The 21,146-nt window shown below is 39.9% G+C and overlaps 1 protein-coding gene across 8 annotated transcripts in view; it reads left to right on the top strand.

Annotated features, from left to right (window-relative positions):
• The window catches only part of GRIA4 (glutamate ionotropic receptor AMPA type subunit 4), a 250,369-nt gene extending 236,202 nt beyond the window's left edge, over positions 1-14,167 (top strand). For 6 of the 8 annotated variants that reach the window (XM_086613715.1, XM_086613693.1, XM_086613706.1 and 3 more), the window contains 2 exons: positions 7,208-7,342; positions 14,003-14,167. In XM_086613715.1, the coding sequence (XP_086469841.1) occupies positions 7,208-7,342; positions 14,003-14,167 (300 nt within the window). Of the gene's footprint in view, positions 1-4,884; positions 5,000-7,207; positions 7,343-14,002 lie in introns of all 8 variants that reach the window. The other 2 variants (XM_086613678.1, XM_086613661.1) reach the window with 1 other exon arrangement.
• Positions 14,168-21,146: the final 6,979 nt, after the last annotated feature.

Below are 21,146 nucleotides of genomic sequence, written 5' to 3'. Positions count from 1 at the left end.
CAAATGATCATTAGTGGAATAACCAGGACACCATCCACTGTTGTTGTAAACCTGACAGCTACCATCAAGTCCTAAACTAAGCTTTTAAGCATCTCTAGCTAATACTTCTTTTCAATGTATGAATTTGAAAAGAACAGACCCTGAGCTTTGTTAGCAGCTCCACTCAAAACTACAGGGCTTCCTACAGTCATGAATGAGAATAAGAACATCCTCTTCTGAAAGAAATACAGCACTTGAGACTTGACTGATAACTGCGCTGTTACTATTTGAGATTCACTTGTCAGAATATGAGAGTTCAGACCCAAAATAACCCTTCATGATAGTACAGAGGACTGTAGAAACTGGGGAGTTTCAGGAGAGCTCAGCAGTTCTTTAAAGGTTTGTGTTGCTCTGTAAAACAAGATTTCTCCTACCTCCATTCTGTGCTCTTAAAAGGTCACTTCTAGCCTCCCCATTTATTGTTCCCTTTAAGGAACAACCTTCCAAAATTCAGAAAGATAGTTCAGAGACCTGCCCTGTGTGAATCACCTGTGGTTTAGTGACCTCAGTAATTAAGTCATGTTTGAAGATAAAACTGAGGTCCCCAAGTTGTTTGAGTGCTTTTGAAAGTGTTACCTCAGATCTTAACTGTACGCCATCATAATTTCATGCAACACATGGGAAGATACTTGCCCAAAGTTTCTGCTGCTCTGCTCCATTGTTTTATAAAAGTGTGAGTGGAAGAAAAGTGTGCTGATGGAGGTCTCCTCCAGACTCTGCTGGCAGCCCTCAGGAGAATACCGTGGCCCTTGTTTTTCATTCAGCAGATGAGAATGACCTCGTACTTAATTAATGGCTCAGCCACGAGCAGGTAGTGAAAATGCTCCTCAAGCATGCTCATGATTGCATATTTAAAATCCTTGTCTACCAAAATTCTGTATTGGTTTCAGAATCACTCAGTATTGCAATTTAAAAGCTCTAACTGCCTATTCGTTGTCCTGAACACAACTCACTCAGGACTTCATTAATGCAGTTTTAAAGCACTGTGATTAAGCTGTTAGCTGTGACTGTTTTTAAGCACTGTGATTTTGCTGATGTTGCTGGCACAAGATCCATCCCGAGGCTCTTAAAAACCAGCTTTCCAACAGCAACTGATTGATGACAGGATAGGAGGAAATGAGTAAGGATCCAAGAGTGGAGGCAGAAGGGCTGAGAACATAATGAAAAGGAAAAAAATCAGTGTCATTGCACCCAGGTCAGGTTGTGTCAGCACTGAGTTCAGCACGTGGGTGAAGAACAGGGTCTCCTGTGCTGTCATATAACAGTTTTGCACTGTGGCTGCATGAGACATTCTTCTCCACATATGAAGGGTAATTTTAGTTTGTATTTCTCATTTATTATCCTTGAATGAATTCGAGGCAGACGGATCCTGTTTACATATAACAGTGGAGATTCTTGGCAGCTGTACATTGGAAAAACTACGCTGATTTCCACAAACTCTGCCAGTTTATGATTTTGCTCAATATCAGTAATTCAGGACTCACTAAACAACTTGAAAAAAAAACAAATCTTCAATCATTTTCCATTGTAATATTAACTATACAAGACTGAATTTTATGGGAAATTTCATTCTAAATGCTGGATTTATCCTCTACGTTTGACTTAAATACATTGTTCTTGCTCTTACACAGCAGACTATACTGATTTTTAGTTTCTTCCCCTTTTAATATCAGTGGGACTGTTCACCAACTGATTGTGTAAGCAGTGTAGTCTCTGAGTTCATGACTGACACAGTCAAAATGATGTTTATTTGGAGAGACTATTTTCAAAGAAAGAAAAGGTGCCTAGATAAGTGGCTTGCCCTGAAAGCCAAGGTGATCTGGGCATTCATCTCCCATGGGAGCTGTTGAAAATCTCTTCCTAAAAGGAAAAAACAAACAAAACAAAGCCTAAAATACATGAAAATTCACTACACTTGTAATCACTTTCTGTGATTGCAAACAGATATATATGTTGCTATTCTGAAAAATGTAAGCAAAAATCTTCCTTTTCCACTCTCCAGCCCCTCAGTCTTGGCTTCTCCTATTGGACCGTGTACATTTTCCATCGCAGCTGGCTGATTTAAAATGGGACAAAAATTCTGTTCTGAAAGTCTAAAATATTCTTAAATTTAATTTTAAATTTAGCTCAGAGTGCTTCTCCCTCACCACAGCTAGGACTATCTGAGGGGAGATATGAAGGACACGTCGTGTCTCATTGACACAGCCTCGCTAGGGCGGGCAAGAAGGTGAGGGGCAGGGGACAGGTTTCCCCAAGCTTGTGTAGCACCTTGATTCAGAAAGTGTTTCAGTAAAAATAGTGGAGAGGAGAAACAAAGGCCTGGCCTGGGACACATCACTGGCGGTATTTCAGTGAAAAGTGGGAATTGCCTCATCTCTGCCAGCCATTGCCATTGTGTTCAGTTATATATTGCGGATATCATGGCAATTTTAAGCATGAAATTGATTGCTTTTCCCAAAGGAGAACCTGAGAGCTTCCTCTCAGAGACAACACAGAAAGTATGACATTAAAGGAACTACAGCTGCGAAGAAGAAAAAATCCCTGCCTGTATCAGCCTTGGGTACAGACCTAAACTGTTAGTGCTGAATAAACAAGCAGAGAACTGGACGACATCTGTTTTCTGACTTGTCCCAGCTTGCTGCTGGTCTTGAGAGTTCAGATTGAATCTTAATTATCACTTTAATCAGTTTAATCTTCAGCAGCTCCACAGGCTTCTGATTTTCCGTGTAAAAACAGTACCTGGATGTTCCTTATCTTTGTCATAACCAGCCCTGTTACACTGCTGGGATTTAGGAGCACCGAAACGTGGCTCAGTGCCAATGCATGACATGTTACAGATGACGGCTATCCAAATAATATTAATTATTTCACACTTGTACTAGAAGCAAACAGAGGATCATATTGACAAGCAACTTGCCAGCATCCCAAATGGCTACCCACTCATTTCACAGCTGTGGGGCTTTCATATTCCACTATCAACCTGCACAACCTGTTGCCAGGAAGCCTGAAGACAAAATGTAAGTTTGAATATTGGAAAAGATCAAGAAATAGGCAATTTCTATTCTAGAAGCAGAGCATTTCCATATGAAATAAAAGTGTGGGATTTGGAAAGTATATGAAGCATTTCCTTTACTTAAAGGGATCACTTGAGAGTACCTGGGAATCCTCTCACCCAACTGTGGCTGTCAAAAATTGTCTTTTCTCCAAGGCACGAAGACTTCCTCAGTAGTAAATGAAAAGAGATTAGCATCTTGACAGCATGCTTCATCCTTAGTTAAAACTGGTCTCTGAGCCCGCCTTTTGGACGTACCTATCTTTTTGCCTTAACTGCAGGGAGGCCTAGAAAGGCAGCCAAAACTTGGGGCATAACTTATGGGTTAAAAAACTGAGGTGAGGTGAATCCCCCTGCTCTATGTATCTATACAAAGAGTAATCAGAATGTGAAAATACAGGATCTTTAAAGCTAACAGTAGCATATGACGTTCAGGAGATGTTATTGTGTATTAAATATATACAAACCTGCACAAATATATTCATACATAAGCATTTGGGGCTTTCCAGTTAAATCAGTTATAGAATGTAACCAGCCCCTTTTCACTTTCATAGTAACTATTTCAGTAGGTTCAATTACACTATGCTAATTAATACTTGCACTAATTATTTCTTTATTAAGCCTTGAATTCATGAGTTAATGTTTTAGCAATGCATGGATTATGGTGTATTATGAGAGATTAATTTTTCCATAGGAATCTGCTGGCACACGCAGGATCAGGTCCTATGCCATATCACCTGAGGGCGATCTATCATGTGCCATTTCTGTTTATCTACCTCCTTCTCTGATATATATTGTATTTTCATGCACACCTGCACATAAATATATATCCATATGCCTACCACATCAAGAATTGGACAGTCAATGATTCAAAGTGGAAAGTACATAAAATAAGTCTATTAATCATTTCGTAGGTTTTTAGAAAATAAATGGGTACAACTGCATGAAGTGGAGCATTACCATAATACTCTGAGATCATTCACTGAGTTTAAGTAACTTCAGTGTAAACCTATAGCAGTTCAGGACATTGAGGCATCAGATTAAGATTCATCTCAATATTAAACTCTATTACGTCACCCACAGCACATACCACTAGTAAGAGAAAATATTCCAAAGAGTAATTTATCATCAGCCTGGCACTCTTGAAAGACTTATGTTAATAAGTGAGATTTAAGGAAAAACTTTGAATTTGAAAATAATGTTGAACCAGGAAATGAAAATGAAAGATTGACTGTCATGTTCTTAGCTGAGAATAAGCACATCACAGTTCTCCCCCTAATTTCTCTGCATGCACAACTCCTGATTACAGGTCTGTGCCAAGTGGTTACGGGCAGCAAACTGCACGAAGCATCTCCTTTCTCTTGCCAGGATAGTTTTGAGGGCAGTAAATGAAATAGCTGTAGCCAAGTCATATTATTAGTTTGTGTGCATACAAACTAAAAACAGATCGGAAGCAAGGAACACAAATGAATACGTTTCTTAAGTCATATATCCAGTTGTGTTATGTATGCCTCTGAAGGGTATGTTGTTAATATGTCTAAGCCAATAGTTTTGGGTTCACAGTAATTGCATACTATTTATTTACAAATCTTCCCCAGCAGTATGTGCCTGTTACCTAAAGCGATGGAGCAGGTCCCGGTCGTATGTCTGTCTCTAAACCTGGGCCAACAGTACATGACATAGCACCCACTGTGGCCTCTGCTCTGTCACTTTGCAATGCGATTCTATGTAGTTTTACTTGAATAACATAAAATAACATATATAATGTTATTTATGTTATTTTCCACGTGAAGAACTCCTGTAAACCTTGCCGTTTTGAAACTCAGTGAGGCAGGCGTCTTAGACAAGCTGAAAAACAAATGGTGGTACGATAAAGGTGAATGTGGACCCAAGGACTCTGGAAGTAAGGTCAGTCGCTGCAGTTCGGGACCTACTATCGTGTTCACAAAGCAGTAGAGGAAGTAATAATCAAAATGACTTAGAAATAAAATAAGCAGCTGTAGACAGAATGAATCAGCTTTGCCCCGTCTCGATGGGGGCCACGCTTTAATCTAAAGAGGCACTATTGCTTTTGGATGTCTTCAGTGATACAAATCACCATTGTCCCACATATTCAGGGCATCTGCTGAAGAGTTGCAAGGCAGTTTTTTGGCTTTGGGGGAGACAGGTTGGGTTGGTTATTTCTTTCCTGCCTAGGAGGGGTGAACTTTCCCCATTGACTACTTAGGAAATGTCCCTTCACACCTTCTCCTTTCGGAGCTGGCCTCCCTCAGCGGTTTTCTGAAAAGGTGAAACGGTAGTGGGAAGGATTGCCTTTCATCACTGCCTGGGGTAGCTGTGCCCGACTCCCTTCGGGAAGGTCCCTGGCTCCTGGAGGAGCCAAGGAAGACTTAACTTGAGCTTTGAAGTGAAAGGCTTTGATAATTAATAACTGCAGCTTCCAGTGTTTACCCTAGTCCATTCCCAAACAGTAATCCTGACAGCTCCAGGGAGCAGAGCCTTCTCTGTTTCTCTCTACTCGAGGACAAACACAGAAGCAGGTGTTTTCTGATGGCTGGGAAGCACCGCAGTCAGTGCCAGCCCTGTTATCGGGGAGTCTGAAATTTCTTCACAGTGCCTGTCTCCATGCCAGCTTGTGCTGTCCAGAGCTAAAAGGAAAGCGTGAGAGGCAGCGACTGCTTGCTGCCTGCATGCCCGGAGAGTTACGCTGCTGGATAGCCGGTAAAATTAACCTGGGAAACAAGCTTCCGACACATTTTGAAGCGAAAAGCGGTTAAGAGGATGGCAGAGTACCTGTAATTGACAGCTGAGAAAGCCTCAACCCACCATGTACATTAGGTCAGGTCTTTCTCAGTCTTGCCTCCTCCTTGTTTGCAAGCACCATGTCAGCAGTTGCCGCCAGAGGAACCCCATCAGCTCCAAGATATTCAAAGTCCTCTCAGCCAGCTAAAAAGAGGCAGACAAAGCGGAACCCGGCTATAAGCCCCAAACACCTCTGGATGTCCATGAGAATTGTTACTGTGCTAATCTATCGATTACACAATAAATAGTGCCTCTTTAAATTAAACATCCAAATGTTTTGCATTCTTCATAAGTTAACATTTCATAGAGATTACAATTAGAAGTTAAGTGCTCTCCTTACTTTAGGTAAAGATTATATAGTCTGAATAAGAATAAAGCTTCATAAGTATCTTAAGGGGCACAATGTAGTATATGGAAGTCAATCCTGAGAGAGTTCCTTGAGAACTGTGCTAAAAATGCACATGGATTTAAAATAAAAAAATATGATTCATAACTAAGCAGTGGCTTATAGAGAAATGTAGAATAGTTATTTACTACAGTACGTTCAAGAAGGTGATCGTTTATTAAATGATGTATATTTAATAATTTGCTAAAGAAAGTTCTCGTTGTCTAAATTATGAATAATGTGTAATAATTTGAAATTTTACTGTTACTGAGCCTCAGTAGTCCATGGGCATGTTCCAGAACTGTATCTATAATAAAATAGAAACAAAATACAGTAATCGGTAAGAGGCAAATATATCACGTGTGTGGTGCAGTGTGCACTTTCAAAGGAAGTGTTTGTTCAAAGAAATAACTTAAGCCTCACATGTTATTTTCACCTCTTATTTAAGTATCAGAAACTCAGTCTGGATCTTTTAAATTAACAGCAATACCTACCACAAGTACAATTACTGTTTTCATAAAGATCAAGCAGAGTCTTGTCTGATTTAAATGGATTTCTGGATTTCAAAGTTTTTAAAGAGTTTCATGTAAGTGCAGTTTGGTATCAGTGCTAAAATGTCCCCTAAAGAGAGCTAGACTTGTCATTGTTTCATTCTCCACTTAATGGAATTACTGCTTTGCAGTAAGCAAGCAATGACATCCTGATATGTTGGCAATATACTTGTGATATTTTTTATGCCGACCAGGAAAATTAGGCACTTAAAATACTAGATCCAGATAGGTCAAATTTTGTGAGAAGTATGTAAACAACTGTCATTTAATTTCAGCTAAGCATTGTTATTTATTTCTATTTCCAATGTTCTAACGTGCAGCTTATGCTCCCGGGGGTTCTGGTTTCCGTGGTTAACTGTGTCAATTCTGTTTCCCCAGGACAAGACGAGTGCCTTGAGTCTCAGCAACGTTGCTGGAGTCTTCTACATTCTGGTTGGAGGCTTGGGCTTGGCAATGCTGGTGGCTTTGATAGAGTTCTGTTACAAGTCCAGGGCAGAGGCGAAACGAATGAAGGTGGCAAAGAGTGCACAGACTTTTAACCCAACTTCCTCGCAGAATACCCAGAATTTAGCAACTTATAGAGAAGGTTACAACGTATATGGAACCGAAAGTATTAAAATTTAGGGGTAGGACTTAGGGCCTACTACAGTGAGTGGGTGATGCATCTTGTAACGCAGTGTTGTGACATGTCTGTCTAGTGGTGCTTGCTTCTGAACAGAGCTTTATATTTTGGAAAACTTCAGTGCAAAGTGGTTCAGTTTTTTTGGCTGCAGATGTACAGTATACTATTCTATGTTGCTAATAGACATCTGCATTGCAAGGAATTTTTAACATAAAAAAATACATTTTTAACAACTCAATGTTGTCGAATCAGTTGGGAGATGACAACTATTTGAAATCATAAAATATATATATTCAGAGGGCCAGTGTTTAATGACTTGATTGGCCGGTATATTTTCCCGAAGGTTTGCACTCTACTAGTGACAAATTGCTGTAAGCCTTTATATTTCGATGTTGGCCCTAACTGGGACTTTATTATGATCAAGATTTAGTATAGGCAACATCACTGAACCGTAGTTAACCTAACGGAAGACAAGGCACTGTTACAAGAAGTCTGAGTGTTGTTTTACCTTCTATCCCTCCTCCCCACCCTATTCCTTCACCCTCCCGTTGATACATGTTTTATGCTAAATGTGTGGCATATTTTTCACAATATCCTGCTTCAGGTCAACCTTTGCCCACTATAACCACAAAAAGTCACTAACCAGTGAATAGACCTTTATTATCGTCCTCAGCTCTCAGTAACGTACCCCCTTACCTAGCCCAGGACTAGTGTATTTTAAATGTTCATGCAGTGATTTCGGAGACCGAACCGCTGATGCTGCCAAGCTGCATCCTGCGTAGTTCCCCTGAGCGGGCGTGCAGGGATGGTTTACTAATGTATTTGTTCTCATCCGTGCAGTGAGTATCTTGCCAACTAATCATTAGTCAAATCAACTCTCTGACCTTTGGAAATGGCACGTAGCAGCAAATTGAGCTTCTAAATATAACTTTTACATAGCTCCCAAGCTATACCGGCTGCTTTATAAGTGAAAGCGCAGCTAGGACCCTGCCCTTTCGTGCTACCTAGAGCTCCCTTGCCCTTGCAAATAGCAAGCCACATGTCTCCTCTGTTAACAAAAAGCTTGAGCTACATTTTCCTGAAGCCACTGAGCCATCCCTATAGTGGAAGTAAGAAACAAATGTTTAGGGAAAAGAGATGAAGCATATAATTTTTATGTTGCCACCTAGAAAAATTTTTGGAGGAAACAATTCTTATTTTTTATTTATTATTTATATAGCGCTGGAGTTCACGGCGCTGTACAATAGGTGAAGTGTGCCAAACACATAACAGGTCCCTGTCCCGAGGAGCTTACAGTCTAAAGGCACAGCCGGTACAATACCGAACCATACAGTACAGAGCAAACACAGAGTGAGCAGAGAATGGTGTTTGAGCATGATAGCTGGAGCGCTGCAAGGAATAGGTGGGTTCTTGGGGGGTGAGGGAGGGGGCTTGGTGTACGCTGGCTGGGAAACTATTACAAACATGCTGTCACTGTGTAGATTTCTTTTGTTCCCTGTTGTGCAAGAAGTCATGACCCTGGGTATACTTTAATTGTAACAGAGCTGCCTAATTTCCCTATGTAAAAAAAAAAAGTCTTAGCTCTGCACTTTGCTCATTAGCAAAACTGTGAGGCTGAGGGGGGCTCCAAGAGTATAGGCCAGTGTTTATTACTGGGAACCAGGAATCAAGACTCCCGGATGCTAATATTAATCTCCCAAGTTCACTGCCTACTGTCAGTAATAAGAGTCTCAAAAAGAAATAATCCTGTGCAAGTAATTGTGCAAAATGCAAATGAAGAGATCTTTTTCTTTTATATTATTTAGTGATGTGTCCACAACTGAGAGTGTCCCCAGGTTGATATAAAAGTAAGAGTCCCATAAAACACATTCCTTATCAAGTTTACAGAGTGAAATGCATCCAAAACATAGTCTTAATGTTTTTAAGCTTTCATCCAAATACTGACCTGACCCGAACTGGCTTAGCATGCTAAACATGGCATGACTCGACAGTCCTGAGTTCCCACCCAACTCTGTGATGTGATTCCAGTGCAACAAACACTATGATTATACTTGTAGAATTTATTTTAGCCTTACTGTTTTCCTGAAATAAAAATTAAGGCTAACTGAGTTTTATTTTTTAAGGAAAGATCTTAAGTACCTTTTCTTTAAAATCTGGATTTTTGTGGGACTTGTTGCAAGACACAGATGAATTCTTATAGGAAAAAAATAGATAAAAAATGCCCGCATTGCATTTTATTTTATTGAAAATTCATAGTTGGGTCAGTCAAAACTTCTAATAATGTTTTAAAAACATTTTAGCGTGCAGACATTTAAAAATTCACACCAAAAAAAACCCCAAACAAACTAGGATTTTGAGCAAATATTTATGGACTTCTGAAATTCTTCATTCTATTTATTTGCCATAATATTTACCTGAGAAATTTCGGCATGTGAGCTTCTTATAAAAATGCTTATGCTTGTATGTGGAAGACTGCCAAGGTCCAGTCATCGTCTTCTGACACTACTTGGCAAACACCAGCCACGTGGGCAGCAAGGGGTTACCAATGTGCCATGCTCTGTACAGGGTGGCTGTGCCATCTGTGCTTGTCATAAACCCCTGTTAGCTGGCAGCAGTACGAAGCCCGCAACACCGGTTACACATATTTCTGCAGCAATATGTCTGCCTTATGCATTTCAAAACCTTTGATATGTTTGTTTATTCAAGGAGTAAAGGGATCATACTGGGACTAAAACTTGCTAATACGGAAAGACACTTGGTGGTTCTAACCTGCATGAGTAACCAACATGCTAACTTTTTAAGCTAACATCAAATAGTTTTAATAGTATATGTTTTAAACTAATATAAAACAGCTTAAATAAGCCACTTGACACTTAATATTCATCACCATGGTTTTTCTTTTGATTTAATCCAGTCAAAAGTGAGTTGAATGTGAGGCAGTAGAAAATGCAAATATAGGATTAGTTTGTATGTGTGGAATAGTCTATATGATAAAGGACTAGTCTGTATGATAAAGCACTAGTCTGTATGTGTGGGATAAAGACATTCAGAAGGGATGACAGGCTATTGCATCTGCTGAAGGCAGGGAAGGAAGTTTAGTTAAGGAGAGAACAATCCCTTCTTCTTTCCCTGGGCAGCAGTTTTCCATTTTTCTGTATCAGTAGTAAGCCCTTAATGAGCTGATGCCCTTAGAACAGTGCAGAGCCTAACAACCTTCTCTCCTGCTGCTCTAAGGAAAAGCCCTATGGAGTTCTTCAAAGGGATTGTCCCAGTATCCAGCCAGCCACCACCACTGCCTCTCCATGGCCACCTCAGTGGGCCATGATGAAGCTCATGAACCAGCTTCCAGTTCAGCTGCCTTCTCTTGCTCTCCCATCCCATGCTGTTGTTTATAATTAATGAAATTAATTGCAAAACTACAAAAAGCAATGAAAAAATTGTTAAACTAATTGCAAAAAAAGTGAAGTGCTACAGGATGGCTCAGTAAATGTGTAATGCACTTATTTTGACTTGTATACTTCCAATTTCATATTCAAGATAGAAAAATTCATTAAGAGTTCATCTTAAATATTTGTGCCAAAGATACCCTCATGTGTCCCAGGTACTAGAGGAGCCTGCACAACAAAAGAACCCACACAGGCTAGGACGTTTATATTATCTAGACCGAGGATATCAGTTTCCTAAATTCTCGTTTCCCAATAGGAACAGGGCAGTCAGTGTTTTCATGTGATTAATTCCGCAACTAATTTAATCAAAACTGACAACAAATTTGAAAATACATTATCACTATTAACTGCATACACTTACCGCACAGACACTTTCACAATTTGAGTAATATTCACAGTAAATACCAAAACTTTTCCCTCTCATCCCAGCCTCTCCTGAAACTGTTTCTGCAGCCAGGCCATAAATGTGAAAATGTAACGGCACAGTTAAGCAGAGTATTAGCCTGGCTAATTACCTATAGCGTAGTTTAAAATATAAGACAGAAGCTTACCTGGTTACTTGGCTTTATGGCACCTTCCCGAGTACGAGTTTGACCTGCTCCTCCTGGCTTTGTTAACTGTCCGGGTTGTTTCCGTGGTACGTCGCTGAGTTGTTCTTAATCTCTGCCGTGAGAAGAGAGGAGTGGTTTTATTGCAGCTTTTTCTGTTATTCTGTGGAAGGCTGCTGAGGAATTGTTACTCTCATTTGATTGTGGTTTTTTTGTGGATCCCTTTCTACTGTCTTTCTGTCCTGAGTGTGTTGTCAATGGCCAGAAAGCTGTATAAACTGAGCTACAAAATCGCGGTTACGCATAACTCGTGTATCCCATATAAATCTGAGTTCTCTCTCAGATTTCCCAGTGACAGACCCTGAATGGCCACAGACAGATAGCTGATCAAACTGATGGAGAGATGCTGGAACATGATGGTGACTCTCTGGGAAATTTATCACATCCGGAGTAAGCTGTCCCTTTTCCACCCAAGATTGCATTATGATCTGGTTTGGACTCTCATCCCTCCCCTAAAACTAAGCATCAGCATCTTTATATTTTCTTGCCATTGACCAAAACATGTTCTGTGTATTTCTGCAGGCAGTTACCTGTCCTCGACATCCATTTGCAATGGGACGCTGGACATGCACTATGTGGAGCTGCACCACATTTGCATTGTGTCTGTGCTTTGCAAATGCCTAGATTTTTATTTGCTGCTGGGGAGTAGTTGAGGTTTTTGGTACTGTATGGGCCCAGGTCCCCACTCCCTTGTTAGCTCTCTCTTTTTTTTTAAATCTAGCTGTTGAATTAGGTCAAGATATGTTTGGTAACAGTCCCTGTCACAGAGTGCTGTGGCAGCAGAGAAACTTTTCGAAAGGTGACTTTGGACATTGCTATTGATGATTATCAAAGTCAAGGATTTTCAGCAAAAGGATGATTCTGTAACACCCTCTGTAAGCGGAGGCCTCTTCCTAAATTCAGCTGCTTGTAGGGGCTGAGGTTTTCAGGGTAATTGGTTTGGAAAGTTCCTTTTATATCCAAGCTCTGGCTGTGCCACAACAGCAGCTGTATACTTTCAAGAACTCTTTTTTGAAGGAGCTACTGATAGCAATGCAGTACTATACTGGTGTATTTTCATAGAAGTGCACCCAGAAGCAGTGGCAATGTTTGGGAGTTTTAAAGACTCTCCCTCATCTCTATACACACACACACTCATATGTAAAATTAACAGCTCAGGATTTCACTGCTTCCTCAGAAGGAGAAACCGGGCTCAGAGGGACAAAGTTCTAAATGCAGAGATCAGTAATAAGGCAAATAAAATGATCTTATGATGTTGGTCATCCCTTTGCTCCTATGTGAATGCACCCTTCTGTCTCTTTTTCCAATTGGTGTTTCAGATTGCATCCCTCCACACCAATTACATGAGTTAGTTGCACAGACTATAGCTTCTGCTATAGTAGCAGACTATATATATATATATATATTTATGTATATAGCTGACTAGAAATCAGATTTCCCCACTAATTATTATCTTAACATGGTATCTTTGAAATCTGTGTTAACGTAGCATAGTTTGGGTGCCTGTTGTTCCAGGTATCCTTGCTGCATTGGTTGACCTTAGACACCTCCCCTAATTTTAGTCATCTGGAAATCATTTAGTCTATACTAGTCATCTTGACTTTTTTCTGTCATCACATAAGAAAGCTCTTTTAGATTAGGTTACTGATTTTTAGATGACTAAAGTTAGATGGCATAACTACAAATCTTTTTTTTTTAACGAATCCAATTTTTTTGCTTGAGTTAGTTAGTCCCTAAACAAGATATTTTGTTCTGATTTGCCTGAAAGCAAAGATTTTGAGGTAAAAGTTGAAACCTTGTGGAAAATTTAGACCTAATGTAGAAAACTATAGAGAATTGTATTTCCTCTCAATTAACTACATTTCCTTTGAAAGTTCCCACCTTCTCCAATTGTAGGAAAATATATATATGAAAAGAGATTTGAGGATGGTTGTCAGTTTTATTGATACTAAATCTGTGCATTGTGAAAAGAAGTAATAATTTCTTTAGAGTTGATCCATGGAATTATCACAAAGATAGCTGATACAGCTATTGCAATTTTTAAACAATTTTCAGTAGTTACATTTTATCTTGACATTCCTAGTTGAAAGTCTAAGCCTATAAACACCTGTGCATTACTTTATTCACAGATGCTAATACTTTCAGGTTCATAAAAGGTCTTAATTCTCATTTCACTGTATACAAATGTAGTTTGTAGGAGTTTAGATGAAGGTATTGCCTCTTCTGTTAATTTCTTGATCAAATTTGGATTTTATATTTAAATCAATAAGGATTTATTGTAATGAAATTTACCCTCAGAATTGCTAGTCTTTTTCCCCTCATAGACTTAAATGCTATGTATTATATTTATGATTATGATTATTATTATATTTAATGTTAACATGAAAAATGCAGATGTCTAAAATTTAATATTTTGGTGTTTGCTGTGTCCAGGTTCGTTGAAGGACAGAAACATTGTAACATTTTCCTCTTTTCTCTTTTTTTTTTTCAAACTTAGCTTACCTTTTCTGAAGCCATAAGAAACAAAGCCAGATTATCCATCACAGGGAGTGTGGGAGAAAATGGACGCGTATTGACTCCCGACTGCCCGAAGGCCGTGCATACTGGAACTGCAATTAGACAAAGTTCAGGATTGGCTGTAATTGCATCGGACCTACCATAAAAACCAAAAAAATAATTGAGTGCCTTAATCAAACTGTGTTGGTGACTGATGGGAACACAGCACAGACTGTAACGACATGGGAGTGTCATTGATGAACTAATAATTTGGCTGAGAAAGGGAAGTACGTCCAAATGCGCCAGATATCATCAGCAACAATGTGTGCATGAGCTCAGCTCGGAAACCCAAACTCAGATTTTATATCAGGAAAATTCATAATTTAGTTTTGTTGGGGGGAGGGGGCTGGTAAGGGTGTATTAACAGCAACAAATTTCACTTGAGTGGACTTAAAACTAATAAGACTTGCCAATTTAGCGCATTAAACTGTGAAGAACATGCTCAGAAAGGACAACATTTTGGTCTTTGTCTTGACAAAGAGAGAAAAATAGCTATAGAAGTCAATGAACATGCTAACCTGTGTCTCCAGAACATCAATATATACAATGGAAGAATACTCAGCTGTTCAGCTGTAGAAATGAATCACTAAACTGTGATAAGAAAATAATAAATATGTAAATCCTGTGAAAAAATAAAGAAATTATTTACATTTTCTTTGAAAAAAAGAGGAATATTGAAACATGCTTGCTTTTTAACTGATGTAAATTCGGTAGAGGACAACACAATTCTTTTTTCTAACCATCTTAGGGAACAATTCATTGCAATAATTGATATAAAATGCCATCACTGTAATAAAATTCAGAGACTTTTTTTTTATACGAGTTGTTGGTCATCCTCTTGTTTGCTGTTACCTTCATTCTGTTCCATCATTCCGTGTTCCACAGATTTGCATCTGTCTAATACAAGAAACAAAATGATAAAATGTTTAGAGTATGTCATCAGTCTGCAGTGTAGAATCAAAAGAGACTACGGGTCGCTCATGTTACAGATATTATTTATAATCTTGTTCTGTGTAAGAAACTGTGGTTTTTGTACCCACCAAAAAGAATAAAACAACAAACGTTCTTATAATATCGACAGAGCTTGAGTTGTTTTCTGATCATTAGGGATGTCACCTGGAAAACAGTAAGATGGTTCGTTTCTTACCACAGGACACAGGACCTTACTGGAGACAGTCTGAGTCCATGCACCTTTGTAAAATGCTTTTAAGTCCTTAGAGAGGAGAGACTCAAAGCTGTCAAAGTGTTGTCATGATTATTCGTTAGGTATTTTAGTACTAGTCACTAAAATGCTTTCTGAGAGGTTAGGAACCATTTAGTGATGGGGTTTGTTCTCTGGGTAGGTCAAGGGATGAGATGACAGGGAGCAGGAAGGCACAACAGCCTTTCAGACTGATGTGATGGATACAGTGTGTTGGTACCCAGCAGCCTTAGTTTTCATCAGCCAGCCTTTCCATGGCATGCCAGGGAAAGGCTAGCAGGCACCATTTGAATAAAAGTGAAATGTCTGTAGATGTGAAGTTGTAGTGAGTCTTTTCTGTGATGGTCATTCTCTTTGGCCACACTAGACACTGCAGTGGTCTCCAAATGCGGAGTATTGCCACCAGCGTAACAGCTCCATGCCAGAGCCCAGACCGCAAATCAGATCAAACCTGGATTAATCATTGTTTCTAATGCCCTCATGATTTTGCTGGGCCCATGAGCAGTCGTGTTTATCTGGCTTGCATCTCACCAAAGCCTCTGTGGCTGGTGCTTCTCTCAGCCCCCAGGGCTCCAGGCCCTCAGGAAGAGGATTGTGGGCGCAGGGTGGAGCCTAACGCTGCCAAACAATGACCAACCCTCAACAACTCCAGCAGAGGACAACCAAATAAAAGCACTACTGAGGCGATGCCCATCCTGTGTGATACAGACATCTATGAAGTAGCAAAGCAGATGTTAGCTTCAGTCAAGGTATGGACAATATAGATACGAATGTCTTACCTCAAACTCTAGACACGCTTTATAGTTAGTGGAGGGAAATAACCAGTGAGAATGAATGACTTCATCTTAAAGTAGACATTAAAACATCAAACTGCTGAATCGAAGCAGGAAGAGCCTGTATCTTTCTACTGACTATAAACTGGGCTGACGGTGACCAGTTCTCATACAGAGCTTGACAGTGCAGGCAAAGGTGAAAATAAGATAATGCTGACTCCTTAGCACAAGGACTATGAAGTGTGCAGGGGTCAGAGAAAAAGGCACATAATGATACAATGAATCACTGAGACTAAACTTACTTTACATCCTTGTTTTACTGGCATGTTTGGCTCATTCATGAGTTACTGTGAACTGTTTGTGTTTCTGTGGCCAGAATGGTGAGTTGTCTAGTTTTAATCCTGTTTGAGTAAAGCTGGGAGCTCCCTTTCAGACTTCTTTTTACAGCTGAAGTTAAAAAGCAACTTCTGGGTTGTTTGGTTGTTTTTCTTTAAAAAAAAAAAAAAAAGAAGAAAAAGAAAGGTGTCTTTCGTTTTCATAAAGTAACATAAAGAGGCCAACCAGATTGGGAGACTGAGTGAGAAGGACACTGTCTATTTTGTTCTACTGTGTATGTCTGTTTTTCCAGGAGCTCATCTTCATTCTTTCCTTGTTCAGGACTGTGAGTAGTACCAGTGCTGTCCTGGGATATTTTTCCATCTTCCAGTGTTACTCCTCTTACATTCTCCCCTGTCTTTTTAATGCATTACATTTATTTTTCACCTTCAGTAAACAGCCCGTCGCTGCAGTTAGGAATGTCACTCCATGGAGCCCATTCTGAATTGCCTAAGTCAGGTTTTCACGTGGCAGCGAGACCCCCAAGTCCTTTGTGATGTGTTGTCCAGTGTCCATAACCACTGAGGATCCCCACCGAGAAGATTCGCAATGGAGCAGCGTGAGCACTGCAGCCGCTGAGCAGCACGGCCGTGGAGTGACATGACCCACCGAGGGCATGTGGCCAGCAGCCATGGGGGGGAGAACACATCCTCACACCATTTCCAAGCCTTGTCCTTGGCAAGGGAGCACTTTGCCCAAGGAAATCTTGGTCAGATGAGGTGAAGAGGAGACTGTGGCTTTGCCCAATGCCTGTCATAAGATACCACAGATATAAAACTAAAAAAAAAAGAAAACTAGGTGCAAAAATGCTACAGCAGAGAGAGTTGACTAGAATCCAGGTGGTTGAGAAAGCAATCTCAGGGTATCGATCTGCTCTCTCTGCAGTAGCTTACTCTGCTGTCTTATTCTGAGCGAGTAAACACTGCATGACTGCTATGACCATTTTCACATATCTTTCTTAGCTGCCCCTCAGTCAATTTTTCCTTTCGCTTTTCCCCTTTCTCCTGAAACACTAATTTCTCACTCCTCTCTGTATCTTCTCCCTGTCCTCTTGAAGATCAGTGCCAGAAGTCCTCCTCCTCCCTTGCGGAGGAAATATGACCCAAAGGAGGAGAACCCTTCCTTAGATCAGTGTCAGATTTGCCCTGTCTCCAGTCCTCCAGAGGGTCTGAGGCTCTCTTGTTAGATCAGGGCTGCTCAAGGCACTGAGAAGCAGCAGGGCAGCTCTTGGCAGCTGCTGGACTGCATCCTGTCCTCCCGGCACAGCAATCTCAGCTCACTTCCATCCCTCCACCTTGCTCTTTCTTCAGCCACCTCCTCTAGCAGCTTCGTGGCAATGATTGGCTCAAAGGGAGAAAAAATAAACAACGGAGGCTACTGATTAAAGGAACTATTAATGTTGAGGCATTAACTGAAATGTCACACCAAGATTTTGCCCTCAGAAAAAATACAGACAACAGACCCATTTTCCTTCACATAGGATCCGGTGCCACTAGGGATGCCCCAGGCCATGCTGCCTGGCCTCCAGCTACAGGTCCAGAAACCATCCTATCAACCTTGAGTCCTATCTACCAGTTTCAAAGGTATCTCAGTCACCATGGAGAATCAGAAAGAGGACCGGATAGCCATATGTGGGCAAATGAATTGTGTCTAATCAAAAGAATGGTTCTGATCAACTGAAGGCTCATTTTTTCTGCATAAACCTAGGTATTTAGGGTCGCTCAAGATGCTTTTAAGTATCCAACCTGGTCTCCTAGTGCAGGTCTAGAAAAGAATGAGTGTCCTGCAAATCCTAGGACAGATCTAAGGGCCCCATGCAGATGTCTCAGATGGCCTAAAGCATCTCAAATGGTACCAGGTCCCTGTGGGAAAGCAGCTGAATTGTGCCCTATAGTCTGTTCAGCTGACTTGTTTTTAAGCCTCCATTGACTAGATCACCATGGAGTATGAAAAGACCTTAGACACGTAGTTTTCCTATAGATATCTACATTTAGCTCCCTTAATCTTGAACTGAATGCTATACGTATTTACCTGCCTCTAAAATAATTTCAGTTTTGTTGTAGTTGTGTGCAAAATAAGTGTCTACTGAGCTACTGTGAATCATACTGCAGGACAAGTCTGCTTTGACATTCACTGTTATATTAGTTGGTTTTCACTCTACACATCCAAACCTCCCACACTGGTGGTGTATTCTATTAAACACCTATTAAATTCGCAATCAGTACAGACTTGCTGGGTAGTGTGAGGACCTCACATGCACAATTAGTCTTACACAACCACTTGTTTTTGCCAAATTTCACTTAGAGACTATCCTGGGAGCTGAATGCACGTGTTCCGAGTTGAATTTGCCTCAGTGCAAATAAGAACAGAGCCTGGGGAAAGGAGCACAGCTTTATACAACAGGTTGTAATCATTGTGTGTAGTGAAGGAAGAGAGCAGTACCTGTTCATTTGTGTTCCTTAGTAATTTTGTGCTCACTTCTGCCCTGATAGGATGTCAGAACAAAGAGCAAATATTCTTTAATTTGAGGGAGAAAGTCCAGTGTTTTTCTGCGATCTCAAAGTGTAAGCAGACCTTCATCCATGACTAGACAATTACAGCAGAAGGGAGTTCCTAAAGCTCTCAGCTGGCAGAACGTACCTGCTACATTAATGACAAAAGCAAGAAAAGAAGGGCAGCCCGCAAGGAGCTGCAGAGATTTGTTGTAGACATGGATTAATTAACACTGTTACAACAAAATATGTAATTGGGATGCAACAGGCAGTTAAACTTCAGCTGGAATGTGTAAGGGTAAGAAGTCAGCAGTGGAATTATAAATAGAAATTTAGAGTCCCTTCCTTTTCTAAATGAGAGGAGTGTCACAGATGCCAAATAACTTATTGATTTCATAACAATTGTGTTGAATGTAAAATCAGGCAAGCTGAAACTAGTAAATAAGAATCGTAGAATAATTTAGATTGGAAGAGACTTCTGGAGGTCATTTGCTGCAAACTTTCATTTAAAGAAGACTCAGCTTTAAAGTTAGATCCATCATCAAAGTTTGAGAGGCTTCTCAGGGTTAGTCCTATCCAAATTTTAGTATCTCCAGTGTTGAAATTGCATAACCTCTCTGGGCAATCTCTTCCAAGTTCTGACCACCCTCAATATTTTCCTAAATTCAAAATTTTCCTTTTTTGTTTTTACTCTGCATTGAGAGTGGATTCAAATGCAGCAACACATATTCCAAGCTACTTACTTAATTGCACACGTGTATCATTATTTGTATAACCGAGCTCAGAACTTGGGCAGGTCAATTTTAGATGAGACTAAAGCACACTGCCATCACACTTCAGAGGAGCATGCACTGCTGTCAGTCTTTCCTTATGACTAAAATGAGAATTCATGCTCCTAGCTCACCAATCCATCATCTTCCATTAGCACCAAACATTAAAATATTATAAAGGCCATACTCTGAATGTCTTCTTAAAGTGATATATCTCTAATAGGTATAAAGACCTTCAACAAGGCTAAAATGTTGAAGTGGGCTTTAAGATGAATTATGTATTTTTCTAAGACTTTGAAAAAAATTATATGACTTTTCAAGTTATTGTATATTTTAGCTATTCCTGTAAGGATTCCAGTACTAAGGCCTTGATTCTACCTAGCCTTATGCCTGATACTAATGTTTAAATCAATGCAAAATTGACGTAAAAATGCAACCACTAGTATGGATGGGAAGATCTGATCTGTTGAAACTTTCAAACCTATTTTGGTCTAATTATGTAGAAGTTTTGGACAATTTGGAAGGCACAAGACTGTAGCAGTTTCAATCCAGTAACTCCATTGAAAGAGTCTTTTTACACATTACAATGTGTAGTCATTGCGTCCATAACAATGTAACAGAGGTGGTATCTTCCCTTCTTTTGCTATGCCAAGGTATGTGAGAGAGTTTCCATGCTTTGGTGAGCAGATTGCAAAACTGTAAAAATTCATTTTTTGCCTGTATTGTAAAAGGAACACTGTTATATTCTGGTTACCTGCAATACTGTTAATTGCTAGAATTTTTTTAATGCTTGATTCTAAAACAATTATAAGCAAAAAAAAAATATTTTTTGGCTAAAAGACAGAATTAATATTCTTTAAAAATATCATCTGTTAAAAGCTCTGTCACAAAGATTAAGAAATAACTGCTGGAGAGCCTATAGAAAATTCATTGGCATTCTGAGAACATCTGATGGTATTTGTGGTGGCACTCACTGGCTTTAAACATCTGCAATGTAACTATCTAGGAACCTGTAGGATGCAGTATATCCGACTGATTTCAGATGACTATTTGTGGGTGAGATAGTCATGCCCTACCAATCTTTTCTGAGTTTTGTTGATGAAGACAACGAAGGGTGACTAACTGAAATGTTGAAGTTTACACTTCAGATGCCTACACTTGGCCAGATGATTCCTACTTGTGGTGACCTAAGTCCAACCATCACATTGTGAAATAGAGTAAGACTAGCTCCAGTGGCAACATGAATGAGACAGAGACAAGGACAGAGTTGCTACCATCGCCTCCAAACTATATGTTTATGACCTTCAGCTTCACAGTATCTGATGTCTGGAGGTCACTTGTTTGCCACTCTATGTGTTAATACACTACTTCGGACTCCCTGCTGTTCTCATAGTTGCTATTTAGATACCACCAGCCCCTAGAGATTCCTGCTTTCCCTCAACTCCAAAAGATTATGTTGCTTGGTACACATTTA

Source organism: Tauraco erythrolophus, chromosome 1 (assembly GCF_009769465.1).
Source record: "Tauraco erythrolophus isolate bTauEry1 chromosome 1, bTauEry1.pri, whole genome shotgun sequence".
NCBI lineage: Eukaryota > Metazoa > Chordata > Aves > Musophagiformes > Musophagidae > Tauraco > Tauraco erythrolophus.
The sequence above is the reverse complement of the archived record's forward strand: the minus strand, read 5'-3'. Positions and strand labels throughout refer to the sequence as shown.